The sequence below is a fragment of the Chaetura pelagica genome, unplaced genomic scaffold (genome assembly GCF_000747805.2).
Source record: "Chaetura pelagica isolate M959 unplaced genomic scaffold, ChaPel_1.0 scaffold356, whole genome shotgun sequence".
Taxonomy (NCBI): domain Eukaryota; kingdom Metazoa; phylum Chordata; class Aves; order Apodiformes; family Apodidae; genus Chaetura; species Chaetura pelagica.
In genome coordinates, this window is record NW_009953964.1 from 5,219,754 (window position 1) to 5,241,434 (window position 21,681).

The following is a 21,681-nucleotide window of genomic DNA, read 5'->3' on the forward strand; positions in this document are numbered from 1 at the left end:
GAGGTTCCCGTGGGCAGCCGCTCCGGGCGGGGTTTTGCCGCACCGGGAGGAGGAACCGTCCCCGGGCACCGCCGAGAGGTGCTTCTGCTTTCGGGAGGGAGCAGCGTTCGGCAGAGGCGCTTCTGAAACCTGTTGGCTGCGGGGTCCCGGGACGAGCGACCGCCCGGGTTGTTCCCTCTGCACCTGGGACGCTGCCGTTGTCTCTCTAAGGTGTTCCCTCGTGTCCTCTGCACTCCTTCTGCCTGAGCTGCCTGGTTCCTGCGTGCTCCGGAGCATCTCCCAAACTGTTGTGGATTTGTCTGGCTTTGAAGGGTTGGGTTTTTCCTTTTTCTTTCTCTCTCTCTCTTTTTTTTTAATATTTATTTTTTACTATTTCAACTTTGCTGTGCTTCCAGGCGTCTGTGGAGACCTTGTGGGTGAATTCTGGCAGCAACTCTAAAAGAAAAACCAAACTGTTCTCCCCGCCCTGTTTGCCCGAGGCTGGGGTGACCCAGTGACACTGTTTGCGGTGCGTTGGGCTCGTGAGGCCGTGGTGTGTCCAGCTGGGCTGTGTCATGTTGGCAGAGCCAGGCACCCCAAGTTTTTGTGAGATCAGGGGCTTTTCTTCGTTACCCTGGTTGGCTTGTTACAGTCAGAGGAAAGCAGAAAAACAAGCCAGCTCTAGCCAGGAAGGAGGGGAGGGTAAGGGGGCTGTAACCCTGTCCTTGCATGTGGCTGCTGCCACCCGGCCCCTTATCACCCCTTCCTCCTCTCCTGCCCTGCCTTCAGCTTTATCACCCCTGGCTGAGCTTGGCCCCAGCTCCAGACGTGCCCCTCTTCCTGCCGTGCCCACCTCAGACTTGCTCATCATGTCTGGGTTACGCGCCCGATCTGGAGGCGCATGTACGAGAGGAGGTTTGCTGAGCTGCCTCTGTTTGCCTTGGCGGATCAGCTGCTTCGCCGCCGGGTCCCGGAACGGGGCTTGAGCAGGGTCGTCTGCAGCTGCTCCTCTGCTCTTCCTTATGGGCCTTCCCATTCCCTGGCCGGGATGGGGGCTCCCTGCTAATCCCCACAGCTGGGACATGCACCTCAAGTGCCAGAGAGGATTTGTTTTGTGTGCCATGCTTCCTTGCCCACCACCTGAGAGGTGAGGCAGGTGGAGTTGGACACAGCACAGATAATCCTTGTGAGGCTGGAAAATGGGGACAGAGTTGTTTGTTTTTTTTCCCAAAAAAAGGGAGACTTATGGTGGGGCAGCTGGGGGGATACATGGGAGCAGAAGCTGCTGGGGTGGTGGGAGAGGGTGGCTGCACGCAGCTCATGACACCCAGCTGTGCAGCTCAGCCACTTGCTCCCCCCTCAACCAGTGGTTCAAGTCCTTTTCCTCTAACCTTTCCCTCTACTTGTCTTGGGCCAAAACCCGGCAGTGAGAGCCAGTGCAGCTCGGAGTAGGGCTGAGCCCAGGGAGGGGCAGGCAGCAGCTTCCCCGGGCACTGCTGGAGTGAATGGGAGCGCTGGCCTTGTTTGAGGGAATCAATAGGAACCAGGCAGATTCACAAAGCCAGTTAATTATACGAAATCAAAACCTTCTTTTCTTTCTTCTTCTTAATTTCCTCCTGCAAAGAGAGGGAGAGGAGAGGCAGCAAATCACGGCTGAGTCATCTTACTTTAGACTCTACTTGCTGCCACGCTGCAAATCCGAGTGAACCACGAAGTATACGTGTTACACCTTTGCTCTCTGGCTTCTCATTGCTGAGTGGAAATGTGCTCTCCATCCCCTGGGGCAGCTGCTCTCCGTCCCGGGGCAGGCTGGAGAAGCACACTGCTTTTTCTTCCCATTTCCTCTGTGCTGGCCTGACCGCCGGGTGACCTGAACTGCTCGGGCTTGGCCTCGGCTCTGCATCAGCGAGAGGCTTTTCTTTGCTGGACAAAGGTGCAGTTGTGTTGGCTGCAGTGAGGGCCACAGCAGAAAGTTGTGAACTCCAGTTTCCCAGAAAAGTGAGATCAAACCAGTGTTTGAAAGTCCTTATTGATGCCTGCGGTGGGGAGGGGCTGTAGGAAGAGCCAGCTCTATTCAGGCCATTGTGGTTCACCCATCACCTTGGTAATTGATACAATAAGAGTTGTGTTGCCCAGGTCAAAAATGTGTGCTTTTTTGCAGCTCTGATTTGAAGCAAGAGGCACAATATTCCCCCAAACTAAGGGACTTGGGCTGCGCAAGGACCCAGATAGGGTAGGGTTTGGGTAGCTGGGTGCCAGCCTGAACATCTGCTGAGTTGAGTGTCAGGGTTTAGTAGGGGATGTGAATGCAGCCCCCAAGCCTTCAAACGTGTTTGCAGCTGTGAATGGCACTGGCTCAAATCCTGGTGCAAGAGCACGTCAGTCCAGCATGCTGCTGCCTTGCTGCTCCATGTAGCATGTCTGGTGGCTATGTGTTCCCCTGGAAGGATACACCAGGGCAACAGTGCTGTTGTCCCATCTCCTGTATGTCCTCCTTACCCTGATAACAGCCCAGAACCTGACGTGAAGGTGGAAGGAGCTGGGTGGGTTGATCAAAGGAAGCCCAGGTGCGTTTTAAGACATTTAGGGGATAGGAAAAATGGGAACAGCCTCTTGATTGCTTTTCTCCTCAGTGAGGTGTTAAACCCTTCGGTGGGTACTGCAGTGAGCACTGCCAGCAGGCTCAGGCTAAACTGCAATTAGTGGGGGTGCTCTCCCTTTTATGCTGTTCTCCTTGCAGGTGGCCTTCTACTCCTGGAAGGGTTTTGCTGCTGTGGTGTTGGCAGGGTATGAGGCCAACGTGTCTGCACCCGTTCTTGTCAAACCAACTCTGCTCATGCCCATGGAGGGCACTGCAGATGCACTTCTCCTGGGCTGCCAGCCCCAGCAGCTTCCACTGCACTTGTGCCCCATGTGTCTTTTTCATGGGCAGTACCTGGAAGGGCAGGAAAATTTGGTCCTTTTACAGGTGTTCATTGCAGGATACACTGCTCTGATCCTGATGAGAGAGAAGAACCAAGCTCGGGATCTGGGCAGCACACCGGCCAAGTGAAGAAGGGGCTCACATCCTTCAGGCAGTGGCTGGAGAGTCACCTTGCAGTGGCATTTCCCATACTGACTTCCCAACATGCCTATGTTCGGTCATTACAGCTCATGCCCCTCAGGGATGCTGCTGGCAGGGGCTCCAGGGCCAAACTGTAAATCTGAAAAGGCAAAGTCCAAGAGCAAAGTTTAAAAATAATCATTCTGGGCGACAGGGTAGCAGACTGACATTGCTATGGTCTAGCCAAGTCTCAGATTCTGATACGTGAATGTTTATTCAGAAAAGACCCAAAACAAAGCCATAGTTGAAACAGACTAAGTTTTCCTTTAAAGGACTCCACACAGAATCTTTTTATAGTTTTGTGTTTGTTATTCTCTAGTAAAGTCCCTAAAATAAAGCTTTCCCCTGCTAAATCCAGATTTGGGTTGTTTTTTTGCCCTTAGGCAAGCTTCAGGACCATTCATTTTAATACAGCTTCAATCTGTGTGTTTTGTTTTATGTCATTGAATCACATCTTCCTTTTTACCATCCCATCCAGCAAGAACACTTCTCTAGTTCATACAGTTTTAAATGGCTGCTCCAGAGCACAAACAAAAAACTATATATACATCCAACAGGAAAGAAGGAGCAGCATGCTGTTTGGTGGTGTTAGTTTGTTGGAAAATCTGGACTACACTCTTGCAGGACTTCCTTTCCTAGCCTTCATCCACACACATACCACTTTGAAAAAGGGACATTTAAACAAAGGGTACAGCATGTATTTATTTTGCAAGCTCAGTTAGCAAGATTGCAAACTTTAGACAAGATGATTACCTGTACATATTGAACCACCTCACTTGTGGCAGCTGCCTTGTGAAAGTAATTAGCAGTGCATGTTGGAATCTGGTGCCTAAGTGATGGCATCTATAGATATTTTAAAACAAGTTTGATGAAAATCACAATCAAAAAGTTAACGTGTCATATTTTTAATGTGGAATTTGTGAGGTGATGGTAGATGTTTTCTTTCCTCCTGTTCCTTGTAGTGGTGGGGTTGTTTGTGGTTTCATTTGTTGTCCAACCCAACCCCATTGCTTATCTGAAATTGATTATGGGGCATTCAGAGGGGAGTGATTGAATGGCAAGAGGAGGGCTGCTGATCTATATATGCAGTCATTCTTTATGCCTTGTACATCTAGAACAGGTGTTTGCTGAAGAATGTTTATCCCATGGATCTGTTTGTTATGGTCCCCTGATCCTGACTTGCCCAGCTGAAGCAGAGCTTTGTGGGGACCTGGTAGAGCATCACCTTGTACAGCTGCATTATTTCTGCTGTTGTGAATCATGCTGGTTACTTGGCTTAAGAAGGGTGCTGGGGGATGACTCTGGGGAGCATGACCCTGCTCTTGGTATGGTGGGAATGTCCTGTGGAGAACCGGAGGAGCTGGGTGCGTTTAGTCTGAGGGAATGGGAGGTTAGAATGAGTAGTGTGAAATGCATCCAGGGGCTGTTAGCTAAATTAGGAGTTAAAGAGAGCAAAGCAAAATCAGAATGTAAGAAGTAAGGCTGAACCCAGGAAGCTGGAGTCTCAGGCAGGGCACAGAGTTTCTGAGCATCAGTGGCCCCCAGAGGTTTGTGGGCTTTCTCAGCATCCTCACCAGGGTTTTGCTTCCATATCCTGCAGTTCTGCTGTGACTCATCCCATTGCCCGTCAGCTGGCTGATGCTCTCCTGCTTGTCAGGCCACAGACAGGGTGTTTGGGGCGGGAGATAGTAGAATCTGGGACCCTCCTTGCACCTGGCCCTGCTCTGCTGCATTACAGAGCCAACCTTCACCCTCATCTCTCAAGAGAGTTGGGGTTTAGGGGAGCACTCTTGGCTTTGTGGATGAAAACCAACACTCAAAAGCAAACTCTCCTTTGTTTTTCTTTTCTAATCATGTTACTTAAGGCTTTTGAAAATCTTGAATGTCACAGTTCAGTGCAAGGCCCAAACCTTCCTGGCATATGGCCATGGGGGTGGATGCAGCTCTGCATGGAAAGCTGGTGCTCGTGCACAATTCCAGCAGTGAACTTTGACATAGGGGCCATCCATGGCCTCTGCCTGCTCAGAGGTTTGGTGACCTTGATCCCTCGCAGCTTTGCTTTGGAGGGTATCTCTGTCTTCCAGCCATTTTACATAGCAGTGGGAAATAGGAAACAAATGAATCCATATGTTTGACCTTCAGTGTGACTCAGAGCAAACAAGCGGGTGTGTGTTGTATGGCTGGTGGGTCTGTGCTGTAGCTGAGCAGGGTTCTGTGGGTTGTCCTTGGGTTCCCTGTGCTTGGTGTGACCCTGTGTGTGTGTACATCAGCAGCTTTGGGTGTGTGTTCAAGCAGCACTATGTCCCGGTGAGCTGACAACAACAGAGTAAGAAGAGCTGTTGCTTGCTGGGGTTTTAGGGAGGGATGAAGAGGACCAAGGGGTGGTGGCTGCTTCATAGCCCTGGCTGTGTGGGCAGATTACCTGGGGTTATTTGCTGAGGTGGTGAGGATATGCCTGTCCTCATCCCTGCCACCCAGCTCCTCCCTGCAGCTCTAACCTGTTGCTTCTGCCTCCCTTCACTGCTAGACCAGAGAAGCATCACAGCAGCATTCCCAAATATCCCTGCATTTACTGCTGGGATCTCTTCTCCGTGCCTTTCCTGGTGCCATCTGCACCAGCACAACCCTGGCTCTCCCTGCTCACACAGCAGGAGCAAGGGGGGTCGCATGGCTCCTGGAGACAGATCAGGGGCTGGCTGGCCCTCTCCTACTCCAAGCTTTGGTGTCCCATGGAGCACGAGCCCCACATTCCCCTCCCCAGCCCCACATGCCTGCAGCAGTGAAGGCTGATGGAGAAGGGCCAAGCACAGCAGCAAACTGCCAAGAACTTTCTTTGTTTCCAGCCACCTCCCTCCTTTTTTTTTTTTCTTTTCCTCTTACAATTTCCCACTCCCTTTTCTATATTAAACCGTGCTCTGGTTTGGCTCGATCCCTTCGCTGCTTTGGTTTCTCTACCCCTTTGAATTTCTTGGTCCTCCTCTCTCACGGCAGTGGCCAAAGCCAGGATCTGAGGCTCTCTCTTTGCTTCCCTGTGTTTTGGGATGTGGGGGAGCACGAGTAGAATAGAGAGTCTGATGCTTTTTTCCCTTCTACTGGTGAAAGATGCTTTAAATATGTGGAGTTTTCCACAGAGAGGTTTATTGTACATAGTCTCCCTGGACCCGAGACCACACAGGCTCAAACCCATTGGAAACAGCTCTGCAGACAGCTCTGCCTCTGCTGGAGGCTGTTATGTTTGGCTTTGCCATAGGAGCTTTGCTGAGTGGCTGGAGATGCCCATTGGGGGTAGGTGGGCAGAGCTGTGTGTCCCTCCAGCCCTGTGGAGGTGTCTTTCCCAGTGGCTGTGGCATTGCTTTGTACCCAGCCATTGTTCATGTGCCTCTGATGTGGCTGGTATTGGAATGGGAGTGTCTCTGTATGCGGGAGCTCTGGGTGTGGGGATGCTCTGGGACCAGGGAAGCTCAGGGGTTGCTGCGGAGCCACCCAGGGAGGGCTGAGCTGTGCTGGGGAAGGCTGCTGGCAGGGCTGGATCAGTATGGGTGTGCTGATCCTGGGTTTGAGCTAGCGTAGCTGGATAGTGCTGAGCTCAGGGTGGACTTGCTGCCTTGTTCAGTCATGTGCTGGTTGCCAGGCAGAGAGATTTCAAGCCAGCCAGCAGCTGCCCTCTTCCCAAAGCCTTCCTTGTGGTCTTCACGTGTGCCCCCACAGCCAGGATACTTTAGAAGTCCTCTTGGAAAACTTAGGAAAATTCATGTTGGAGGAGAGAGGCTGGAACTGTAGTTCTAGGTTTTCCAGCCACTTCAATCTGCCTTTATCTTCCTCAAATTTAAGAAGTCCAGGCTGCTTCCCAGGTTGTGTTTTGTGCATGTCCATAATGAGTTTATGCAAGGAGTCCAGAAGTGTTTCTTCTAGGAGGTCACACAGCCTCATGTTTCAAGAATGGGAAACTGTTTCTGATAGGTTTTTTTTAGTATCTTAATTCCATTGCCTCAAGTCAGCCACTTGAATCATCTCTCTCCAGCCACACTGCTGTACAGGACAACGTGTCTCCTGCAGAAGGTGCAAGACTGAGGGCTTGTGGAGGCCTCCAGAGTCCTCAGTCCCTTCGACCAGTGGAAATCTCCAGGAGCCATTGAGGTTTGTGGCACTAAGGCTCTTTATCAGTCCCTGGAAAAGTATTTCTGAGATCTGACAGCTCCCCAGGCTTATGCCTCCTACTTTGTTTCTTCAAGAGGAAAGAAAATTAAATCATTAAATCTCTGGCTGCCCTTTTAGCTAGAGATATTTTGTGCTGGCTGCTCGTCCCCTCTGTTCTCACACACTAGTCCCTGTGAATCTGACTGCTCTGGATGTGCATCTGAGCTGGTTCCTTCAGCCTCCCTGCTGCTCTGGTGGTGCCTGACATGGAAGCTTATGCCCCACCATGGATGCTGTCCTACTCGGGAGGGTTGTCCTGGATCTCCCTCCAACATTCATGCTCTGTGGTCCCCTGCTGCAGTGTTTTCCTTGGGGCCATGGAGCCCTGGCTGCCATGCCAGCTGACAGGCAGCTCTCGCTGACAGCTCTGTTACAGTTGGCCAAGTGCCACTTGCATTTCTTTTAGCAACCTGTCACTTTTCGACAGTTTCCTTACAGAGGTTTTCAGTCCTGCTTTCCACTGGCTTGTCCTCCCTCTGAGCTGCTTTTCCAGAGGTGCTGGAGAGGGGAGAGAGTGGCAGGATGCCATGGGGACTGAGCTCAATGATGCCCAGCAAGGCCAGCTGCAAAATCCCCAGGGCCTTCATTTCCATCTTTATATTTCTATTCAGGGCACTTGCTTTCAGACAAAGAATCACTGAATGTTTAGGGTTGGAGGGGACCTTAAAGTTCATCTAGTTCCAACCCCTCTGCCATGATCAGGGACACCTTCCACTAGACTAGGTTGCTCCAAGCCCCATTCAACCTGACCTTGAACACTTCCAGGGATGGAACATCCACAACCTATTTGGGCAACCTGTTCCAGTGTCTCACAACCCTCACACTAAAGAATTTCTTCCTAATATATAATCTAAATCTACCCTCTTTCTGTTTGAAAACCTTACCCCTTGTCCTATAGCTACACAACCTTGTAAAAAGTCCCTCTCCAGCTTTCCTGTAGATCCCCTTCAGTTACATGACAAAGGAGAATCCTGGGGGATGGAGGTCCTGAGGAGATAAACTTCTTGACAGGTAATTTTTAAGTAATTACTTGTAATACTGGGCAATTGAGAAACCTAGGGAGTGTGGGAGCCAAATCCTCCCAGTGTCTGTCAGAGTTCAGCCTTTTGCAGGTTTCCATTTTCTATGAAGGACCTGATCTGCTTCTCTCCTCCAAGGGACAGGAGCACAGGGAACATTTGTCATAAATGTGAAGTACTCCTTTCCTCCGGCATTAAACAATATCCACCTGCATCTCCAAAACTGTCCCAGGGCCTCATCACCCCTCATGAAACCCTCCCCCCAAGAAGCAGAAGGCAATTCTTTTTTCCTTGCTTTGGTCTTTGCTGCAGCTCTGGTAAGGTTGTCCCTCTGGGAGCAACTCCTGCTGGTAACTCAGCTGGCTGGAACACAGGACTGCGGTGTCATGGTGTGAGGGCAGGGGAGCTGTGGCTGGGAGAGGAGTGATGGAGGCTCAGGGTGCTGGTGCATGGCCTTCTTAATCCCAAAAGCAGAGTTTTGAATGCCTTTGAGGGACCCTGAAAGCTCTGAACCCCTCCTCTGCACCTTGCTGTAGTAGGACAAACGCTGTGAGCAGTGTCTGATGGATTGCAGAAGCATGGCATGAATTTCATCTGTGCTCCCCCGAGCGATGGCTGAAATGAAGCTAAGGAGGGTTAAACCCTAGTGATTTCTGCCTGTTCCAAAGCTCTGCCTGCCCCTTTGCTTCAGGCATCAGCTGCGGGGTTTGATGTGACATGTGTGGAGCAACACAGGCAGGAGCAGAGGAAGGGGTGGAGGCTCTGGGGTTGGCAGTGGGGCAGGGTAAGTGTCCTTTCCGGAGGGAGGGGAGCCCTGGATCCCCGGTTTCACCGAGTCAGCTAGTTCCCTCCGTGGTGCAGCCCCTGCTGCTGGCCCGGGAAGGGCTGTAAATATTTAGATAGCTCTGCCTGTTGGTTTTGGCCATGGGCCCAATCATCCCACGTGATGGGGTTGCAGAGCCCCCCTCCTGGATCTGGCTGCCCTGCCATCTGCTTGGCTCTTCCCACCCCTCAAGGAAACAGCAGGGCAGGATCTGACCAGCCCTTCCACCCATTCCCAGTGGTGGTCCCTGTGGGTACATGTCCCTGAGGCAGTGCCAGCTCCAGCCCTGGGAGATCCCCTTGCCCTTTCCATGGAAAAGGGCCTGCTGATGGTTTCTCTGTGTTATTTCCTTGAAGTACTGTAGAAATTTGAGCTGGAGAAGACCCATGAAGTAACTGTTTCAACATGCCCTCACCCCCACAGCTGGGCTGGGAAAAAGCCTATCCTCGGAGCAGCCTCTGCAGGACTGAGGGTTGTGGGAGTAGGTGATGGGGTGGCTCCTATCAGGACAAAACTTTTTCTGGGGGCTGCTTCTCCATGGTGGGTGCTCATGGCAGGCTATGCTGCAGTGCCAGGCCAGGAGGGGAAATGACAGACCAAGTACAATGTTTTCAAAACTAGTTTGATCATTGAAAATGTCTTCCAAAGGCACCTGAGGAAGGGATGTGTGGGTGCTTGTGGTAGCTGGGTGCCTCATCATCTGCAGTCCCTGTGAGAACCATTGCTGGCTGGCTGACTGCACCATCCTTTTCAAAATCTGCACGTCTTGTCAGTTGAGTAGAGCACCTGAGTTGTGCTTTCTGGTGTCTTTTTTGTCCCTAGGAGACAGCCTGGACTAGATTAGGTATTAGGCAGTGCCCAAGATCTGTGATGGTTTTGGCCAACAGAATACCCCAGTGGGATGGGGCCATCAGAGTGAAGGATGAGGGATATTCACAAGGAGAGGGGAAACCAGCTTTACTGAGACCATGTTTTTATTGGTACTGAGGAGCTCCCATTCCTGTGGGCTTCCCCATCTTTTCTGCTTTCCTTAAGTAGGTGAGGAGACATCCCCAGAGACCTTTTTCCTGTTCAAATGAGATGTGCAAGATACCATTATCCAGACTCCAGGGACATCTACATGTCAGCAAAATAGGAGTGATATCATTGGTTGGGAGAAATGCTTCTTCCCTCACTTGCAAAGGGTATAATAAAGCATGGTGTGCCCTCAAATCTCATGGCTTTATTACCCTTAAGAGCTTTGAATTCATTTTGGCTCAAGCAAATCCACATCCTGATTAAAATCCCAGTCTAATAAGCTGTTGACTCCAAATAAAGGCAGAATAGGAATAAACAATGAAGAAAAGTTGGCTCTTCCTCCAGCCCCTTTGGAAGGCTTTCTCCAGGCAGGCAGCCAGCCAGCAGTGATATAACCCTGTAAAGTGCTGTAGACTGGTAAGAAAGCTGGGATACCAGCTGAGCTTCCAACAAAAATGAGCTCATGCTGGCCTGCTGGCAAGTCCTGGGGTGAGAGTAAAGGCAGCTCGGGTTAACTTAGCATCAAGTTAATGGTTGGTTTGCTGATGGTCTGATGGTGGCTGTACAGATGCTGTCAGGTACTTCAGAGGCCATGTCATATGGCTTTACCAGTTTTCATTGCAAACTGGGGTCAGCCAACTTGTCCTTGACCTGTTGAGGTTGGGAAGCATGTTCTTGAATGGGTATTGTGCCTGATCCAACGCAGAGGACTTGCCAAGCCATATTAGGTGGTGAGTAAGCACAGTGTCTAGGCCTCCCATGTACCAAATCATGGTCCATCCAGGTCTCCACAGCTGCTACAGATGCTGTCTTGCAGGAGCTCTCTGTCTCCCTTGTGTCAATATGCAGAAAGCACGAGTCCTTCAGCACAGAAAAAGACTTTGGCAATGAAATGAGAGGGTTGAGGTTGGCTGAATAAGGCCTGTGAGGTGACGTCAAGCAATTTGGATTGCTTGGAAGAGGTTGGTGCTGCCTGTGACACCCAGTCAGCTCACAGCAAGTCAGCAAAGCAGTCACAGCTGTGTTTGAGCTGATCATCTGCTTTAAGAACAGTGGACGCTGAACTGCTGTGTTGCAAGTATTGAAGTTCTTTCTTTTAGCAGTAAAGACTTTCTCAATCTCACTACCTCTTTTCCATCTTAATTTGGAAATGATTCTGCTGTGAAGAGTTTGTGGTTCCTCAGGAGCCTCCTCACCTTGGTAGGCTATGCTGTCAGCCCTCTGAGCAGCAGAGTGACTTTTCAATTAGATTTTTAGCACAGCATTTTAATAGGTTTGATGAGCTCAAATAATTTAGTGTTGTGCTGTGCATTTGAGTCTCCTGGTGTTTGAGTTTTGATATTGGGCTGGGATGTTGGTCACATTCCAGGATCTGGAAAAATGTGCATCTCTATGGGAAACCTTGTGAAACTCTGAAGGCATTCTACTTTAAATACCAAAACATTAGCATCCTGAGAGCCTTCTTTGTATTAACTGGAGTTCTAGCACATCCATTCACCTGAGCTCCTGAATGTTTTGTTCCTGATTCAGTGAATGGATACTTGAATTTGTGGTGGAAGTAAGCAGGAAATGAGAGTTAGAATTAAAAATCAACTTGCCCTTGTTCTGCTTAGTCGATCTGTTATCAGTTAGCAAAGACTGACATTTACATTACTTGAGTGTTACACTGGCATCTTGCCAAGGGTCATCTTTGGTTTCGGTGAGCAACAAGCAAGGACATTAGGTAAGTAATTGGCCAGTTCTGTTATTTGCTTATTGTCTTTCCTAGAAAAAAAATTAAAAAATAAAAAAATGGGGATAGGCTAATTCTTTTGTGGTGTGGGGTGGTTTTGTTTTTTGAATTTTTGTGTTCATCACCAATACAAGCCTGGTCATAAGGTCTGTGAATAACTGCAACTACTAGGATTGGTTGCGTAGCATTTTAAGGAACAGCAGGTTAATTTGTACACCAGCACGTTGACAGAAACAAAGCCTCAGTGCTGCTTATGAAGGAACAGATGGAGTTTCAAACCTTGTGGGTTTGGGTTCTTGCAAGCCCCAGCCCTGGAACCCAGGCTGGCAGAGATGTGTGGGCACACTGTGGGCTGCAGTTTTCGGATCTTGACATCAAACTTGATGCTGCAGCCATAGATGATATGGCCAAGGAATTGTCATCAACTCACAATGTGTCTGTGTCTGGAGAGACTTCAGCTGTGTTTTTACATAGAAGTGCCCTTTCACATTGGATATGTGCCCCTGTTTAGGGGTAGGGAGATGTCTTGGTTCACAACTATCAATAAGCATTTAGTAGATAATCAAGTTGGAGCAGTGGAGCTTAATAATTTAAATCTCACATATTTTCATGTATTGCTGAAATGACTTTAAGTGGTCCCATGAACTGCCCTGATTGATGCCCATCCAAGGGGGCTGCATTGGCAGCTTTAGCAGTGTTTGGGTTGTGGGGCAAGTTGTTGGGTCACTCCTCTGATTTCTGCTCCTGTTCCCTCCAGGTGTACATCATCAAAGTCACCTGGTCCAATGGGTCCACAGAAGTCATCTACCGACGGTACAGCAAGTTCTTTGACCTCCAGGTGAGCATTTCACCACTACTTGGGTTTTTTACTTTGGAGGATTGAAACCTGTGGTGAGTTGAGAGGCTTGGTTTCTGCCTTTAGGATAAGCTTTTTGTAATCTACTGGAAAACGTGTTGATCTTGAGAAACTTAAATGCAAATCCTTGAAAAAAGCAAGAACACAGCAACCTTAAAAGCAGGCACTGGGGAAATGCCTGGTGTGCTGCACTGCCAGCCCAGAGGGCAGCTGAGAGTGGCTGCCTTAGCAAGCACCTCCTGGTGCAGGGGAATCCAGCAGGAAAATGGAGCCGGGAGGGAGGGAGGAGGCTGGAAAGGCAATTGGGATAGGCTGGGTTGCAGAATCCTGTAGCTGGTGTTCTGGGTGAGCAGGGAAAGGATGTTTTCCACCCCCTCTTTGGTGGAGATGAGCCAAGGGGTCTGGCTGAGCTTTATGAGCCAAAACACAAACTGAGCTGCTGGAACAGGCTCTGTGCAGATGAGAAAGGAAAATACATGAAGTGAGCTATGGACCAGTGGCAGCTGCCAGAAGAGTTGCTGGCATGTCCCTCCTGGGCTCTGCATGGGCCTGGGAGAGGAGCTGGGCACTGGCTTCCCCAGGTTCTGCTGGCGTTGGGTGAGCCTGTGAAGCCTGGGATTGTGTGAGACGTCTGCTTGTGATGATGGTGCCCTGTCCCCTGCCCGACAAGGCACCTTCTGCAGAGCCATGGACATGGCCATGAAGGTGACCATGTTGAGTAAGCCCTGGTCAGCCAGGGAGAACCTGGCTTTGGCAAGACCCTGGATGTCCTTCCCTGCCCTGTGCTGCTGTCCTGCAGCCTCATGCCAGGCAAGGTCAGGTAGGGTGGCATGGGTGGCTGCTGGTGCAGGCAGGGGTTAAGCTGGTGCAGCTGCTTGTGTAACCAAGGAAATATTAAAGTAAATAAACAGGGAACAGCTGCTGGACAGCAGCCAGGGCTGGAAGGAAATGGAGCTCAGTGCTTCCTTCTCCACAGCATCTCATCTTTGCTGGTGCTCCAAGGTGGTGGCCAAGCCCATGCAGTTGTTTGCTGCAAGGGAGGCACAGTCTTTTGGGGTTTATATGTGATAAATGGGTGCTTCCAGCTGTGCTGTTTCCCTAGGCTACCTTGCCCTTCCTTGGGAAGGAGATGTAGGGAAGCAAGGGAGGCACAGTCTTTTGGGGTTTATATGTGATAAATGGGTGCTTCCAGCTGTGCTGTTTCCCTAGGCTACCTTGCTCTTCCTTGGGAAGGAGATGTAGAGAAATAATAGTGGTCATCCTTCATCTCTTCCTCCCCTTCCATCTTGGCTGGAGCTGTGCACTCTTCTAGATGGAAAGCATCATCACTGGAGGCTGGCTGTAGCTAGAGACTCAAGCTGGCTCTCCAAAACACCCTGGAGCACCTTTAGAGGGAGAGGTACTTCATATAAATATATATATTTTTATATATATATTTATAAATATATATAATATATATATAATGGTGCAGCTGGGAAAGTTTAAACAAACATCTCCCCCCTTCCCTGTTCCCTGCAGCTTTTTCTTAAGAAAGAAACAAAACCCAACACATAACCACTCCTTTTTGGCTCTGTTGAAAGAATGAATGAAATTGTGGGTTTTTTTCTTCCTTCCCCTTATCACACATGCTTCCTGGTGTCCTTATTTTAAACTTGTGGTGCAGTACAGTGGAAATTGGATTGAAAGGCGAGGAGTGAAACAGATCCTCTTAGCACAGTGGAAAAAAATGCTCTAGGTAGGTTTGCTAGCACTGACTGTTGCTGTTGCTGGAGGCCTTTATTATATGATTGTTGGATGATTCTATGCCAATTTTAGCTCTTTAGGCAGAAATTTTCCATGCTGGCAATTATTCATGCCTCCAGTTATTCAAAAACAACAAACCCCCAAGTCCCACAGAATAAGTGATTGGCTAAAATGGTTCAGCTGCTTCTGAGAGCATAGTAAGAGAGCAAAATATTTTTCCCAGGTCCAGACCTGATGATTTTTTTGGTGCATAGGAGAAAGAACTGGAAACTTGAGTCGCAGGTGATCCCCATGTCAAGAATAGGTCTTTCATGTTATCCAGTGAAAATCCATCCAAATTTATTCATACTTGCAGCCTTGAGAAACCACAGTGCATGCCTGTTGGAGTAGAGATGTTTGTTAATTTAGGATCTGTGTTCTCAGTGATTCTGGCTGCACTTGCTGTGCTCCTGCCGGAAGCTGAGCAGGAGTTTGTTTTTTTGATAGCAGCTCTGGCCACATTTGGGTGAAGGTTGGTGCACCCTCTTGCTGTCAGTGACCCTCCTGCTAAGCCCAGGCAGGAGGACAAAGAAGGCATTTGATCCAAGTAGGAGCAAGGAGAAGAACTTCTTGGGGCAGGAGTGAGGGCTGGTGGGGGCTGATGCTGCAGTTGAGGGCAACCCAGGCAGGATTGTGTGAGTGGTTGGGGATTTTCTCCTCATATTCCCTGTGGGGCCACAGTTGAATCACTTGTCACCTTCCATTGTGGCCAAACAATTATTTTAGGAGTAGGGCCAAGTAAAACACATACACACTTACTACTGACAGCCTTGCTGGCTGGCCTGCTCCCTCTGCAACCAGAGGGCAAAGTGTCCTCCCCTCCCCAGCCAGGCAGGAATGACACTCAAAACACAAACTGCCAACTCAGCTGAAACAGAGGTGAAGAATCATAGAATCATAGAATCTTAGGGGCTGGAAGGGACCTAGAGAGATCATCTAGTCCAACCCCCCTGCCAGAGCAGGGTCACCTAGAGTACATCACACAGGAACTCATCCAGGTGAGTTTTGAATGTCTCCAGTGAGGGAGACTCCACAACCTCCCTGGGCAGTCTGTTCCAGTGCTCTGTCACTCTTACAGTAAAAAAATTTTTTCGGATATTCACCTTGAACCTCCTATGCTCCAATTTACACCCATTACCCCTTGTCCTATCACTGGTCATCACTGAGAAAAGCCTAACTCCATCCCCCTGACACTCACCCCTTACATATTTGTAAACATTGATGAGGTCACCCCTCAGTCTCCTTTTCTCCAAGCTAAAGAGACCCAGCTCCCTCAGCCTTTCCTCATAAGGGAGATGTTCCACTCCCCTAATCATCTTCGTAGCTCTGCGCTGGACTCTTTTGAGCAGTTCCCTGTCCTTTTTGAACTGAGGGGCCCAGAACTGGACACAATACTCCAGATGTGGCCTCACCAATGCAGAATAGAGGGGGAGGAGAACCTCTCTTGACCTACTAACCACACCCTTTCTAATACACCCCAGGATGCCATTGGCCTTCTTGGCCACAAGGGCACATTGCTGGCTCATGGTCATCCTCCTGTCTACCAGGACCCCCAGGTCTCTTTCACCTACACTACTCTCCAGCAGTTCAGCTTCAAATTGTGTCCAGTTGTCACCAGTGCTGGACAGCTCATCACTGCAACAGCCTTTCCCAGCACCACCCTGCTTTTATTTTCCAAGGGTGGCAAGACCTCCTCTTTCTGCCTTACTACCTTTAGTCATTCTGTTGACCACACCATGAACCATCTGCTGTCACGCAGATTGTCACCTCTCTAAGGGCTGGTGATTGACACTTGTTCTGCAATTCAGCTCACGTGTCCCAGCACGAGGCACAGGCTGCTTCCTCCTGGTCCCAGTCCAATGTTTTGAGCAGATGAAATGGTGGCCTTCATCCCTTGGGAAGCTTGCAGGTCATACCCTTTGCTGCTCTGGGACCATCACAGGAAGGCTCAGTGTACCATACCAGGTGGTGAAACTGAGAAGGGAATGTGTAAGCCAGGGAATGTCTACACCTCCTGAACACTGCTTATTGCAGAAGAAGTCCTTCAGTGACCTGGACAGTGGCCAGGGGCATTTTTGCTGTGTAGATGCCCTGTGCTCAGGTTTCTGCCATGCTCCTTGATTTCTCCATAAATCTCTTCCATCATACAACAATTGACGTAAGAGCAACTCTTCAGGGATTGAAAAGCAAACCATAGATGAAATTGTGTTTCTAAAGTTTGAAACCTCAGGTAACTGTATGATTTGTAGTACATTTGTAACTACAAATACTAACCTTGGTTCTGCATGAATCTCTTGGCTGTAGGAATAATTTCCTTCTTAGAGGACTGGGGCTCTTTTCATAACACTCCATATGCCAGATGTGAGCTATTGAGAGCAGATGGATGCTGCTCCTAAGAAATAAAGGCAGCACAATTAATGCTTGCAAGGATGCCAGTTGTATTCTGGAGACTGATTGGAGCTGACAGGTACGCTGGGAATGTTAGTTGGCATGGAACCTGATAACCAGAAATGTGAGTGTGTCTCTCTGGTGGACAAAGATAGAGGATCAGGGTCTCACATTCCTGAGAGATGCTTCCAGCCCTCCCAGCAGGGTAAGAGCCATGCAGTGACTGCAGAGCTCTGCTGGATTGTGTGGATGCATTGCTTGGAAGGAGGTTAACAAGTCTCTTGGAAGGATCCTCTTGAATCCATTGGCTGGAAGGAGCAATGCTGTTGGTTAGAGAACAGATACTGGCTTGTATTTTGTGTTTTTTTTATGGAAACCCCCAAAAAGAAACATTTTTTCCCTTCTCTGTAATTATGAGCTCATCAGCCACGATGGTGGTTGTTTCAAGTCTTCATGTGACCAAGAGCCACTCATGTCTTGCTATGCTTCTAAAACGTCCTTACACCCAACCCTTTTACTCCTTTCCCACTATCACCAGACCTCCTGTGCTTTCCCCAGGCTGGAGCCCCACTTCATGTCCTCAGCCTCCTCTGCCTTTTGGCAGCAGCCACCCTCTCCTTGACTCAGTCTTTGCCTGGCTCCTTTCGCTCCTGTCTTGTTTGGCATCCTGGCCAGCAATGCTCGTGTCTCTGCAGTTGGGGGTGGATCTAATAGTTCACAAACTGAACTGCTTGTGAGCTGTGATGGAGCCGGATCTCAAACCTCCCTCTTGGAGCAGGCTTTGCTGCTTGTGCCATGTCCTGCCTTCTCACAGCCACAGCAGTAACTTCTCCTCTGGCAGGCAGCTGCAAGCCCTTAAAAATCAAATTGCCATTCAAAGGTTCCCTCCCCAAGGACAGGTTACTCCAGGGCTTTTCCTCTTGCAGTCAGAAGCCTTTCCTTCAGTTCTTTTCCCAGCTGAAGGCTGTAGAGGAGAGTGATGCTGCATGGCTGCTCCTCTGCACAGACATTTAGTTTTGAGCCAAAGGATGGAGACTTGACATGGGCTGGAGGAAACGTGCTCACTGCACGATTCAGAGACAGAAGAACTGAGAATTTTAAGCAACCTTAAAAATGGCCCTGGCTTTCTCCTCCAGTCCTTTCTGCATCTGTGTGGAGTGTGTTTCCCAGTCCTCTTGTTTGTCCATATGTTTAACAAATCCTTCAGGTTCTTAGCTGGAAACTTTCAGCTTTGACCCACCTGGAGCGATGTAATCTTGGAGAGAGTCCTGCAGCCCTCAGGCCAACAGCTTTGTGTGCAACACCAACAAAACATAATAAAATAAAAAATAGTCTGTTGAAGTATTGCCTGCTTTTATGAGGAAATTGGCAAAGGGTAGTGGTCTGTGCATGTCATCTCAATGTGGAAGACTGACTAGCCCTTCTGGAGGGGGTTCCTGTTGCCTACATGCAGCCATGTATATAAAGAAGCAAAAAGGGAAAGTCAGTATCTTCGTAATTCAGACTGTTTTGAAATAAAGCGATAGATTAAAATCAGCTCAGAAGACACTAGCTGGCCCATGGAGAAGAACTGCTCTCATCAGCCTGTTTCAGGCAGTTGTACTCTTGAAAAATTAAAATGAGCTTCGCGTTGCTTCCAGTACTGTGAGCCCTGTGCCAGCCTTCCTCTGCCTGCTCCCCTTCTCCCCTCCTCCTCCTCCTCTCTTCTTTAAGATGGGCTCCTGACAGGGCACACTTTCACAGAGGTGAAGTAAATGTTATCTTAATTCTCCAGACGTGGAAAGCAAGGGGCAAACATGCTGATCAATGCGTCCCAAACAGCACAAGGCTCCTTCAGGTGGGAACAGAAGCCAAGGCACCACTTGGATCTCACCCCTCTGCTGGGTCACGCCTGGTCCTGGCAGCCTCTTTGATGCAAAAGCCCGAGGGCAGCCAGGCTGTGCTGTGGCTGCAGGAGAGGGGTGGCTTTTTGTGTGCAGGGATGGTAAACAGGGCTCCTTCAATAGCTATTTCGTAACAGGAATCTTATTTCAACACTTTGGGGATTTCTTTTTTCCTCTGGGGTTTGTGGAGTTCAGCAGAATTCCACACAGTTGCGTGTGCAGTGTCTTCGTGGCCTCACCCTGCCACAAAAATAAATCACCAGGGTCTTGATCTTAGACAGCTGGATCATGAGAGACAGGCTCTTGCGTGACCAAGGACAAGAAAAAACCCACAGCTTCTTATATCGAGGTTCCTGCTTCAAAGCACTGGTGACTCTTTGTTCCTCTATGCCCAGGCTGCACTGAGAGCCATGAGCTTAAGCACAGTGTGCAGAAGTACAGAAGTGAATTGCCATAACCTAACTCAAGAGAAGAAACCTCCATTAAATAAGGACTGTGTCTGTCTGTGCAGAAGCAGCAGCTGGGGTTTTTCCAGCAGTGCATCAAAGATCTTCATCGTTCTCCTCTCTCCCTCCAGAAAGAACATGTACAGTCCAATGCACTTCAGCCTAGTTAAAAGTTGGCTCCTTAATTTTTTCTCTCTCCAAATGTCTCCCATTTATAGCTTCCCAGTGTTTGGCAGCCGGGGCCCAGCGCGTTCCCGTGCTTGCTAGTGCCAAGGCAGGTCAGTGGAGTTATAACTGGCTCAGCTGGCACCCCGACTAGCTGCTGTGCTCCGTGCCTGGCAGCCCACGGGCCTCAAGCTGCTGAAAGCCATGTCAGCCCTGTCCTCCCTGGGAGTCGGGGATGGATCGAAGTTCCCAGGGCCAGGGTACACCTGGGCACCGGGGGGCACCGGGCAGTGCATGTGCCTGCGGTGGAAATTGTTGTTGAGTCTCGGAGTTAAAGCCTTTCTCAAGCAGCTGCTCGTAGCAGTGCTCGATGATTTTGGTTTGTTCCAAGCTGATGGCCAGTGTTTGCTCTTCCCCTTTGCACAGCGTGCAGCTCGGCAGGCTGAGTCTGCTCCCTTGCCAGGTTTCTGCAATCCTCCCTCTTGCCTCTGCAGCAATTTTGCTCTGCTTGCTGTGAGCCCTGAGGGCTCCTGCTCACCTTCTGGCTCTCATCTCCTCCTGCTCCCATCAGATGGTCCCTTCTTGTTCCTGGGCTCATCTCCTGGTGATGCTGTGGTGGCCCCATGGTGAAGGTGGCCCCAGCTCTTGAGCCCATGGTCCTCTCTTCATTCATCTGTGTTGGCAACCCATAGTCTCCTCCTCTCTGGAAACCTGGAAGAGCAGCTGGAGGAAGGAGGAGATGGTGTTTGCAGCCTTTGCCTCCCAGCCCCAGGGAAGGTACATCCCACACAAAGCATTGCTTGGTGGGTGCGACCTGGAGGGCAAATGGTGCTGAGCAGAACCTGTGGAGGGGGAAGGCAGAAAGACAGGGTGCTTAAACAGTTTCAGCTCCTCAGGGATGGAGTTAAGTTCTCTTGCTGACAATCTGGTCTGGTTCTGTGTGGTGAGGCTTTTGGGAATGCAGTGTTTAGGAGCTGGCCTGTAACACAAGGCGAGGGGTTACACCCTTCTCCCAGCTCAGGGGTGAGCTAATGCTTTTCCACTCTGCAGCTGCTTAATGAAAAATCCCTGGAAGTTCAGCTGCCCTGTTCCTGGAGGGCTGAGCAGGATTTCCAGGAGGGCAGGAGCTCACTGGCAGCCCCTCTCCTGCCTGTGGTGTTGATGCCCAGGGCCCTGCAGCAGGTGCCTGCCTGGAGCCAGCTGTGGCCAGGGAATTTTGATGAGGTTTCTGTGGGTCTGGGCTGATAGAAGCTCCAGCGTCTCTGCTGTGCTCTTAATCAACGTAACACAGCTCCATTTTCTGCTGGAAAGGCCTGCAATTTATATTATGTGGCAGCAGCCCTGTATTCAAAATGAGCCACTTTGAAGGTGACTGATGCTGTCTGGGGAGGAACTGAGGACTGATGGCAGTAAATCAGTGCCAAGAAGTCTGTATTTCAGAGTGCTGGATTTTTAGTGAAATGGCCAAGACCCATTTATATTGCTAAATCCAGATGATGTAGTGCAGACCATAGCAGGTACCACAGGCATGTCATGGGCATCTAAGAAGTGGAAGCATCTCTGCAATGTTATAGTCAATGGGAGAAGGAAATAAGTGCTGCGAGAGACAGAGATCCTGGTTCTGGGTTTGTCCTGCCCTTGCAGAGGGAGGTGATAAAGCTGAAGGGCCACTGTTTTTCAGCAGCTCTGATTTCTCACTTCTTTACTGTGCCTTTCATTTGATTACATCAGGCTGTCACAAGTCTACCATGGTGCTGTAACTCACCACTCCTGCAGTGGCTGTGAGGAGTGCTCTTGGAGAAAGATGCCTTCCAGTCTTGGAATCCCTTTGCAAAGCAAGGTGTGGACCTCTGCAGTGACCTCCCTTGGGTCCCAGTGGGCCTGGGGACAAGTGAAGAATTTAACTGCCAGCTCTCCCTTCTCAGTGCTATGCTCCATCCAAGAAGTGATGCTCCTTTCCTTGCATGCTTTTTTTCCATTCTTCTTTGTGCTCTGCCCTGGGGCTTCCCTGGCTCCTTGTTCCCATCCCTGGGATCCAGCACAGACTTTTCCTGGGCATGTGGCAGGCGTCCTGTCCTGCGGGAGGGATGAGGAAGGCAGGTCTGTGCTGAGGCACAGCTGGACCTCGCGGGGAGAGCAGGGTGGGTGTGCAGGATCTGCCCTTCCTCCATGATTCATGCCTTCCAGCTGGCTGGCAGCAGGGAGAGGGACCTCATTAACCAGAAAATGGGAAGGGGAAAGTATGACGTGGTGCCAGGGGGTGGGTGTGCAGGGCCTGTCCCCTCCACTCT

General features: G+C 49.9%; 1 protein-coding gene across 1 annotated transcript in view; it reads left to right on the top strand.

The window, feature by feature from the left end:
• SH3PXD2B (SH3 and PX domains 2B) overlaps nt 1-21,681 on the top strand; it is a 79,833-nt gene that overhangs the window by 3,690 nt on the left and 54,462 nt on the right. The window contains exon 2 of the mRNA XM_010002074.1: nt 12,628-12,708. Within this exon, the coding sequence (XP_010000376.1) occupies nt 12,628-12,708 (81 nt within the window). The remainder of the gene's footprint in view (nt 1-12,627; nt 12,709-21,681) is intronic.